At 51.0% G+C, this 10452-nt stretch overlaps 1 protein-coding gene across 1 annotated transcript in view; it reads right to left on the bottom strand.

The window, feature by feature from the left end:
• Window positions 1-9580, bottom strand: part of LRRC74B (leucine rich repeat containing 74B) — a gene marked incomplete in the record, with an annotated part of 26098 nt that extends 16518 nt beyond the window's left edge. Inside the window, 4 exon segments of the mRNA XM_034791581.1 lie at window positions 3647-3779; window positions 5863-6005; window positions 7229-7388; window positions 9448-9580. Coding sequence (XP_034647472.1) covers window positions 3647-3779; window positions 5863-6005; window positions 7229-7388; window positions 9448-9570 — 559 coding nt within the window.
• Between the last annotated feature and the right edge of the window lie 872 nt (window positions 9581-10452).

Here is a 10452-nt window from a genome sequence, read left to right as displayed (position 1 = left end):
GGCCAATGGGAGCTGCTGGAAGCGGCGGCCAGTATGTCCCTCAGCCCGCGCCGCTTCCTGCAGCCCCCATTGGCCCGGGAGCCGCGATCGGCCGGACCTCCGGACAGGGCAGGTAAATAAACTGGCCCGGCCTGCCAGGGGCTTTCCCTACACAAGCGGCGGCCCCAATTTGAGAAACACTGGTGTAGATCATTACCAACACCCACAGCATCCAGACCCCATTAGCACTAATGGGACACCATGGGGAATGAGACTCTTTCTGGAAAGACAGGTTTATTAAACCAAGTTCTGACCATTTTGTGGCTCACCTCCTCTCTGCACACACATGCAAAATCTTCCGCATGGGCACTGTCCCACACAGCGTGCCACAGCCTGCTGTTAAAGGGACAGCTCTCATCAACTAAAAAACCAACACACTACAAATGCAACAGTAAAATAAATATTAACACTACATCCACATTCACTTCACTGGATAATTTCCATCCAAGAATATCAAAAGACTTTTCCAAGGAGCTCTCTGAATCATAAATGTTGATTTTTAACAAACCTTGGCACCAGGGCTTAAATTCTCAGAGATTATTTCCTGGAGCCCCTCTCTCCCCCCACACCCAATTTGGGGCTCCAGGCTTCAACTGCAGGGCGGGCGGTGGCGCTGGGGCTCCTCTGGGTTTGAAATATTTCCCTGTTTTAATTTGAGCCCTGATTGGCACATTGGGGAAGCTCTGAAAGACTGGAAAAAAGCCAGTGTAGTGCCACTGCTTAAAAAGGGTAAACAAGATGAGCTGGTTAATCACAGGCTACTTGGGATTGTAAATAATGATGGGGACAGATCAGTTCTACAGAGTGATCTGGATTGTTCAGGAAGGCAGTCTCGTCTGAATGCATGAATATCGCCAAATGCAAAGCCATACATCTAGGAACAAAGAACAGAGGTTATGCTTACAAGATGGGGGACTGTAGCTTGGAAAGCAAGAACACTGGAAAGGACTTAGAGATGAGATAACCAATTGAACACGAGCTCCCAGTGCAATGCAGTAGCTAAGAGGGTGAATGCAATTTTTGGGGGTACATGCAGGGGAATATCAAAAAGGAACAAGGAGGTGTTATTACCTCTGTATACAACATTAGTGAAAACATTACTGGACTACTGCATCCAATTCTGGAGTCCACATTTTCAAAAGGATTTTGAAAAATTGGAAAGAGTTCAGAAAAGAACTACAAGAAGTTATGCAAAGTAATGCACATTGGAAAACATAATCCTAACTATACATATACAATGATGGGGTCTAAATGAGCTGTTACCACTCAAGAAAGATCTTGGAGTCACTGTGGATAGTTCTCTGAAATCATCCACTGAATGTGCAGTGGCAGTCAAAAAAGCAAACAGAATGTTGGGAATCATCAAGAAAGTGATAGATAATAAGACAGAAAATATCATATTGCCTCTATATAAATTCATGGTATGCCCACATCTCGAATACTGGGTGCTGATGTGGTCGCCCCATCTCAAGATAAATGTATTGGAATTGGAAAAGGTTCAGAAAAGGGCAACAAAAATGCTTAGGGGTATAGAACAGCTTCCGTATGAGGAGAGATTAATAAGACTGGGACTTTTCAGCTTGGAAAAGAGGCGACTAAGGGGGGATATGATAGAGGTCTATAAAATCATGAGTGGACTGGAAAACCTGCCTTATAGGGAGAGATTTTAAAAGCTCAATCTATTTAGTTTATGCAAGAAAGAGGTGACTTGATCATGGTCTACAAATACCTACCTAGGGAAGAGATTTCTGAGAGCAAATGGATCTCATTCTGCCTTTTTCTGCTAGATTAAAGACCATTAGCTGGAAGATGAAGCTAGACAAATAAGGACTACACATAAGGTGCAAACTGCTAAAAGTGAGAGTAATTTATCATTGGAACAACTTACTAGGGATGTGGTGAATTCTCCATCAGTTTAATTCTTTAAATCAGGACTAGATAACTTCCTAAATGATGCTATAGCTGAAACAGAAGTTATGGGCTTGATGCAGAAGTTACTGGATGAGTTTCTATGGTCTATAGTGCCGGAGGTGAGACTAGACAACCTTAAAACTGCCCTTTCTGCCCCTAAAATCTAAGCATCTCCTATTTAAAATGTTAGTTTTTAAGAAGTACTGTTACTGTACCTCAAGAAAAGCTCTGCATAAGCTAGAAAGCTTGTCTCTCTCACCAACAGAAATTGGTGCAATAAAAGATATTACCTCCCCCACCACGCTTAAGAGATTTATTTAATCAACAGTTACTTTTATAGCAAATAATCCAATTATGTAACAATACATGCACTGAAATCAGGTTTTAGAGGACACCAAGATCTATTGTATTTCAAGGTAAATATTAATCAAGGGTTAAGTTCTTGAGTCAGTAAATTCTGATGACTGCCTCAACAGATATCAATATTTATATATTAAAATGCAGTTCCGCAAAGGGACTGTAAAAATGGCATGGAGGATTTCGTGTGTGTGTTTCTCAATAGTTCCCAGAGCAAATGTACTTAGTTTACAAGTAAAACTATGGCAGCTTGTGCCCCAAGTAAGCTGCAGACACCAATGTCCAGCCCATGCTCCTTGCCTGCCTCCACTGCTTCCTACCTTCCCAACTACTGGGTTGTCAAAGTGATAAACTGGGGGTGGGGGTCAATGGGGTGCACAGAAAAGGGGAGACACTCTTCCCTCACCTGCTCTGCCATTCACACCTCAGAATCCATCTGTTGGGACTAGTGCTACTCCAGCTTCCTGGAACCTCACCCATCCGAGATCTCAGCTATCCGAGGTAGGAGACCTAGGTTCAAGTCCCTGTTTCAGATCAGGCAGCCTTGGGATTTGAACCAAGCTCTTCCACTTCGGAGGTGAGTGCTCAGGCTACTGGGTATACAGGGAACACCATCACCACCTCCCTTAAGCCACTTTTTACTGGCCAGCTTCGGCAGCTGCCCTCTCAGTTTGCTAGCTTCTGTAGCTCCATTTTTTGGCACCATGCATTGTCTGGAGAGACGGTGCACCTAACTCAGGAATGTGGATTCCAATGGGTGGCAGGGCACCTAAAATTAGCTGTTGCAAAGCTGAGTAAAGTCCACTTTGTCACTCTAGCCCAGTCCTTACAGCACAGAGATCGGCTGGAGCACCTTGGATGGGGCTTAGCGCCGCTTGCCCCTAATTAGAAGACGGTTGTTCTAACTGCCAGTCTAGCAAACTCCACCTGGAATCTGAAAGTTAAGATGGGTTTTTTCTGCCTTATGCATCTTCAACAATATTCTGCAACTGTTCTCCCAAATTCCAGTTCCATTACTGATTCATGAGCCAGAAGAGAATTCAGCTCCCTCTCCCAGAACGCTACTGGCTTTGCAGAGATAACAGGAGTAAAGACATGAATTCATGAAAGTAAAAACTATGAATACACACAGGGAGAGCTGAATAAGAAGGCACTATTTTAAGTAGTCACTTTTCAAAGTAGGGCCCAATTCTGTAGCCCTCTCTCATGTGACCAGTGACACTGAAGTCAATGGGATCAGCCAAATATGCAAACAAGAACTTCCTCCTCTCATAAAACCTTATTGCCACACTCTGATACGTGCCTTACAACAGAATTACCTTTGAATTAAGACACAAACCTGAAATGTAACAGTTTTCTTTTAACATCTCTGCAACTGCAGCTGCCCCGTCTCCATTCAGACAATTATCACTCAGGTTTAACTTTACAATGGAGGTGTTAGTCATCAAGGCAAGAGATAAAGCTTTGGCACCCTGGAACACATGACAGCATAATGGGTCACTCACAGGTCTATTCGGTACCATGAGCACTTTTAGCGGTTTGCTTATTTCAGTTTTCCTTAACCTAGCAAGAATATAGAGATTGACAAAAGCTTTCCAGACCCTGGATGCATTTCTGAAGAACACAACTGAAAGAAAGGGACGTGCAGTAGAGGGCTCCAGCTGCGTTCAATAGAGCACCAACAACAAGTCCCATCCTGCTACCAGTGAAGTCAATGGCAAAATTCTCAACAACTTCAACGGATGCAGGATCTAACCCACTGTCTCTTAAGGAAAGTAGTAAAAGCCCCCTTGTGTGAGTGATTTTAAACTAGACTGGAAAAAGCAATGCAGAATATAGTTAGAGTTCAAAGGATGCAATCTGAGTTGGTAAGTGTCATTAATTATTTCTCCATCCACCTAGAAATAATAAAAAAAGTTTACCACCAATATGCATAATGTAGAGAGAGGGAATGTTAAACATGTCAGATTTGTTCAACTCGAGGACACCTGGTGCCTTCACTCATTGTCAGTTCTATCAAGCGATCAGTAACTAATACTAGGATAAGTACCACTTAGGGTTTTATTTCTATTATTACTCCTAGGATCTAGAGCGGGGGTGGCCAATCTGAGCCTGAGGAGGAGCCAGAATTTACCAATGTACATTGCCGAAGAGACACAGTAATATGTCAGCAGCCCCCACCGCATCAGCTCCCCGCTCCAGCCCCCAGTGCCTCCCCCTTCCCCCCATACCTCCCATCTGCCATGATCAGCTGTTTTGCATGCGCAGGAGGCTCTGCGGGGTAGGGGGAAGGAGGAAGGGCACAGCACGTTCGGGGGAAGGGGCAGGGGCTTTGGGTGAAGGGGTGGAGTGGGGGCAGGGCCTGGGGCAGAGCAGGGGGTTGAGCAGCGAGCACTCCCTGGCACATTGGAAAGTTGGCACCTGTCGCTCCAGCCCCGGAGTCGGTGCCTATACAAGGAGCCGCATATTAACTTCTAAAGAGCCGCATGTGGCTCCAGAGCCACGGGTTGGCCACCCCGATCTAGAGCCATTAAGTTTGGAATAAATGTCTTAACTTGATTAAAATATTTTAAATTTGGAAGTAAATGGACGGACATTATCCACGAAATTAAATAAAAAAAATCTACACTCTCGAACCTTAAATACAGTGTAAGGAATAAGAGGATGAAGGGATCTAATAGGTCTACTCCAGTTCTGATTTCCCTAATTCTAGCATGTTTATTACCATCACAGGGGAGTATTAAGGCTTGTTGCATTTTACGGCATGAGTCATGCATATGAGCCAAAAGTTCGTGCAAAGTAAGTTGTGTAAAACCAGAAGCAACTACAAGCCCATTGTGGATAGGACCGTGACACTAACCTACATATAGAACTTCTTTAAAAAGTTTTCAAATGTTGTTTAAACTTATGAATTTTAACCATATAACATATAGCAACACATGCATATTATATAAACAAAAAAACTTTGTACATCCAGGGAGGATAAAAATCTTATCACAAAGCCCTGGACATTCTTGTGGGGTGAGGTGTGGAGAAATCTAATCCACCGTCCCACCGAAAGGACAGCAGGTGCTGTGAAGATGACAAAGCTGGCAAATTCCCCTTAAACTGTGCTAAATTTCACGTGGCATCTCATTTTGCTTAAATACGTTTATATTGTTTCACTGCACTCCCTCTCCCGCTTAGCTGAAAGCCCACTTCCCCTACTCGCCATTCTTTATAAAGCAACAACTGCTGAAATTCTTAAATGTATTATTCCTCCTTAGGTTTAAATTAAGTCCCCTTGTTCTGGCCTGTCCAATAACTTTCAATAGATCATCAAGTTTTATTTTGTTCATACCCAAACATGATATATTTAATGCTGGTCTACACATAATATACACCACAAAACCAAGAAAGTGAAAAGCTAATATTAGTTTAATTAGTACATTATTCCCCCACCCAGAGACACACCCCTAGTCACTGGCACAACCACCATATAAATTCAGAGCACACATTGCAGCCTTAATTGTGCCAAAGCGAAAAGTGATGTATTCTATTTTCTGTAACTGTTACCTGTGGGCCAAGCCCATGGTGCTTCATAATCAGTTCAGTGTCCTTCATGTGACGCAGGAAATAGGATATGGGTACCACTCCATATAGTTGGCAGGCTGCTATATATCTTGTCTTTCCAGTTGGGTCAAAAGGTTCCTTGGTTTCTACATTAGAAAGAGCACAACGAACATAGAGAAAACAAGCTGTACAAACAAAAAACAGCACTTCCAAATTAACAATTTTACCAAAAAATGGAAATTTTCCCTCTCCCGACTTTTTAGTCAGGGAATGAGATCACAAACTGTTTGCATAGAGTTTCCTAGGGGCAGGGCGGTCCCTAGCCATTTGGGTGCCCTACGCAGCCCCCCCGTGGGGGGGTTGTGTGGGGCCCCAGCCCCCCCAGGGTCCGGGAGGCAGGAGCTGTGGGGGGGCACTTTTGGGGGCCCAGGGGATTAGTGGGGGGCCGAGAGCAGCCCTCTCCACTTCCCTTGCCCCAGCCCCAGCCGTGTCGCTTGGGGGAGGGGGCTTGGGAGAAGGGATCCTCCCCCCGGCCCTCACCGGCAGAAGTGGAGCAGCCCGGCCCCAGCCTGCTCCAGTCCACCAGCTTCCAGTCGCCGGTGAGGGTGGGGGGACCTTTCCCCAACCCTCCCCCAGCGATACAGCTGGGGCCAGGGCAAGGGAAGCAGAGCAGGCTGGGGCCATATCGCTCTGCTTCCCGCCACAAGTGAGTGCGGGGGCATCCTTTCCCCAACCTCCCTGCACTCACCAGCAGCGGGAAGCAGAGCGACATGGCTGGGAGCTGGCGGAGTAGAGAGGGCTAGGGCCACGTTGTTCCACTTCCCGCCGCTGCCAGTGAGTGCAGAGTCGCTGGGGGAAGAGGTGGAATGGGGGCCGGCCAGGGGCAGAACAGGGGGAAGGGTAAGAGGCAGGGCAGAGGGAGTTGTCCAGGGCCCCGCACCCACCCTAGGGACATCCCTGCCCCTTGCAATGGGTACAGTCCGCGGGGGGAGGGATAGGGCAGGTCGCTGGGGCTGGTGCTGCCACGTATGCAGCATGCAGCTGCCTAGGGCACCATGAAATGTGGGGCAATTTGGTGCCCCAAATTTCATGGTGCCCTATGCAACGGCACATGTTGCGTATGCCTAAGGACGGCCCTGCCTAGGGATGTTGTTTATTTTTGGTTTTGCTTTGTTTTGTAAAGAGAAAGAAAAGAGAATTAAGAGTACATTCACTCTTCACCTAGAGAAGATCAGGGAAAATTGTATGTTCACAGCCAGTTTTGATACTGTTCTACAGATACAGGACAAATTGTGCCAGATCCAACCTGTGTTGTGCTGGAAGAGATTCCTACCACTGTGCAAATCAGGGCAGTTGGGATGTTTTGTACCTTCTATTTCAAGGTCAGTATCCCACTCTTCCTCCCTCTCGCTATCTTCATCACCCTTCTCCTCACTCTCATTCCCCTCCGAATCATCCGGTGTGTTTGTTCCGTAACTAGCATCTCTTTCCTGGTGCACAGAGTGCTCACAAACAGACGTGGGGACAGTCTTAAAAAACATAAGAAAGTTACACAGAAATTCTTTTCAGTGAATGTAAAGATCTTCCTCTTGGTAAGTAACTGCTCAGGAGTGTGAGAGGGAGAGAAACAGAGCTACTTTGTAACTTCTGTTATTATTGAGCCAACTCTTATTAACAGTACAGTAAGAAATCCAATGAGTGATTCACAGGCACCCTGTGGATCTGGAAGGAGCTGGACTAGTAGTCTGAAACTGAAGATACCTAAACAACAGCCCTGAGCTGGAGGGACCACTTCTAGCGATGAGGGGCTGTGTCATGCTCGGTCAGTGCTTGCACTTTCAGTTGAAACTGCCAAAGAGTATGACAACAACAGCACCTGTCCTCTAGACCTGGACAGTCTCCACCACACAATGCATTTCAGACACCTCCCGTGTGTTTTGGGCATCTCGTACTACATCTGAACTGATGACTTAGATGGGAAAGACAACTGGAATCACAACGTTTGGGTCTAAATCCTTTGCACTTGCAGCATCTCTCATCCAATGATCTCTAAGCACTTCAGAAACATTAGTTTGGCTAATCTCACACTCCAGTAAGATTAACTCTTATGCCTCTTCATCAATTTGGCTACCACCTCTCAGAAAAATCGATTAACTACATGAACAGAAAAATCCTTTCCAGCAATGTAGGACGCATCAATGCTGCTGCAGCACTTGTAGTGTGTACATAACAAACTGCAAGGCTGTCTTCACAACTAGAACAGCTGGAGATTCACTTTGAAAAAAGACAGCTCAGATTTTGGAGAGTAGCTGAGACCTACCCATGCCAGCTAGCCCTTTAGACTCCCACTGCACACTGGGAACTTTGCCCTCGGGCCTGTGTAGTGAGGCCCTGCGGCTCCCCACCACCCCGGAAGGGGAAGAGCCCATCTGGAGGCTGGAGTGGGCGGAGCTAGGGAGTTCTGAGCCCGCCCCTCAGAGAGTCAGGCGGCGACCCGGAAGTATAAAGCCGGGCCCTCAGATCTCAGTCTGGCTCTAGCAGCCAGAGAGACCAGATGTCTCCAGTCTAGCTCGGGGCTGGGACACCTCCGCGGACTGGAGTGACTGCCAGGCCTGCCCTGCGCCCGCTACCCAGAGGAGCCGCCGAGCCTGCCCGGCACCTACTACTCGGAGGAGCCGCCGGGCCTGCCCTGTGCCTCCTATCTGGAGGAGCTCCCAGACTTGCCAAACGATTCCCTGGCTGGATGAACCCATGGTCCAGGATCCCGCCGAGGCCAGCAACCAGGTAGGCCCAGAGGGGGAGTCTGGAAGTAGCCTGGGGCCAGCCGACCCCAGACTGGCTACAGCACTGCCAGAGCCGATGTCAGTGTGTTGCGGCCAGGATCCCCACTGACTAAGCAGGGGGTCTTCTGCTGCTGCTAGGGCCCCGGGCTGGGACACAGTGGAGTGGGAGGGCCTGTGTCTCCCAGGCCTGTCGAGGCTCAGACCTATTCCCGTGGCTCAGCCCTGCCTGAGGGCCTGAGCTCTGCCATAGTGTTTGTTGCCTGCCCTGACCAAGGGCCTGGGCTAAATATTTCATTTACTGTTGCTCAACCCTGACTCAGGGTCTGAGCCCTGACCTAATGCTGGTGCCCGCCCTGAGCCGGGGTTGGGCTTCCTGTATCTTTCAGGACTGCAAGGGCTACCGGGGGAGACCCGACACCCAGACAATTCACTCAAGCGCCAGCAGGCAGTGAGTCGATGCGGCTCCCTGCTGCCCCGGAGCGGTCGAGCCCCGGCCAACTCCTGTACAGTCTGGATCACAGACCAAGGGGAATTCTCTGAAAACACCATCCCGCTTCAGAGCCGGGCGAGGGGAAAGGGAAGGGACCCGTCAGGACAGGCAGGTCACTGCTGGGCAAACCAGCAGCCTCGTCCCCTTCTGATTTCCGAGGTGAAACGCCCCCCCCCTTCTCCTGCCACCCCCTGGTGTCCCGGGCAGGGCCGGGGCCCAGGCTGCCTGCAGACTCGGGCACACGCAAGCAGCGGGGCTGGGGCACAAGGACGGGGCCGCTGCGCCCCGCTCGGTCCCTCCCGCCCCCGGCCTCACCGCGCCGCAGGAGGCGGCGGAACGCGCGCTGCAGCGGCTGAGCTCCGCCCGGGGCCGGCTGGGCGGCGGGACCCCCACAGCCCCCGCGGCCGCCGGGCCCAACTCGCTCCGCAGCGGCAGCATCGGGCAGCGCAAAGCCGGTGCCGCCGCTCCCGCCAGGCAGGCGGGTCACGAGCCACGCCTATGGCCACGACGACCAATGAGAAGGGTGAACGCGGCGCACGTGCTCTAATGGAACCAATCGGCGATCAGGGGCCGTCTAAAGGGGCAGGGCGGCCGCTCCCGGCTTGTTGTGCTGCTGCCATGGCAATGCTCGGCGCGGCCCCGGGCGGGGCGGGGCCTGGGGCCACCCCCGCCGCGCCTCCCTGTGCCCCGCCCCCCCCCCCCCCGGGGCCCCCGCAGCCTGGGGCCACCCCCGCCGCGCCTCCCTGTGCCCCGCCCCCAGCCCCGCTGTGCCCCCAGAATCCCGGCCCCGTCCTCCGCCCCTGCTGTGCCCCAGTATCCCAGCCCCGCCCCCGCCGCGCCTCCCTGTGCCCCGCCCCTCACCCCTGCTGTGCCCCCAGTATCCCAGCGCTGCCCCGACCGCGCCTCCCTGTGCCCCGTCCCCAGCCCCGCTGTGCCCCAGTATCCCAGCCCCGCCCCCGCCGTGCCTCCCTGTGCCCCGCCCCTCACCCCTGCTGTGCCCACAGTATCGTGCCCCGCCCCTCACCCCTGCTGTGCCCACAGTATCCCAGCCCCGCCCCCGCCGCGCCTCCCTGTGCTCCGCCCCTCACCCCTGCTGTGCCCCCAGTGCCCCGGCTCCGCCCCTCACCCCTGCTGTGCCCACAGTATCCCAGCGCTGCCACTAATGTGCCCCCAGTATCCCGGACCTGCCCCCACCACGCCTTCCTATGCCCCGTCCCCAGCCCCGCTGTGCCCCAGTATCCCAGCCCCGCCCCCGCCGCACCTCCCTGTGCCCCGCCCCCAACCCCGCTGTGCCCCAGTATCCCAGCGCTGCCCCCACCG

The sequence above is a fragment of the Trachemys scripta genome, chromosome 15 (assembly GCF_013100865.1).
Source record: "Trachemys scripta elegans isolate TJP31775 chromosome 15, CAS_Tse_1.0, whole genome shotgun sequence".
NCBI classification, from domain to species: domain Eukaryota; kingdom Metazoa; phylum Chordata; order Testudines; family Emydidae; genus Trachemys; species Trachemys scripta.
Note: the sequence above shows the minus strand (reverse complement) of the source record. Positions and strands in the feature narration are given on the sequence as shown.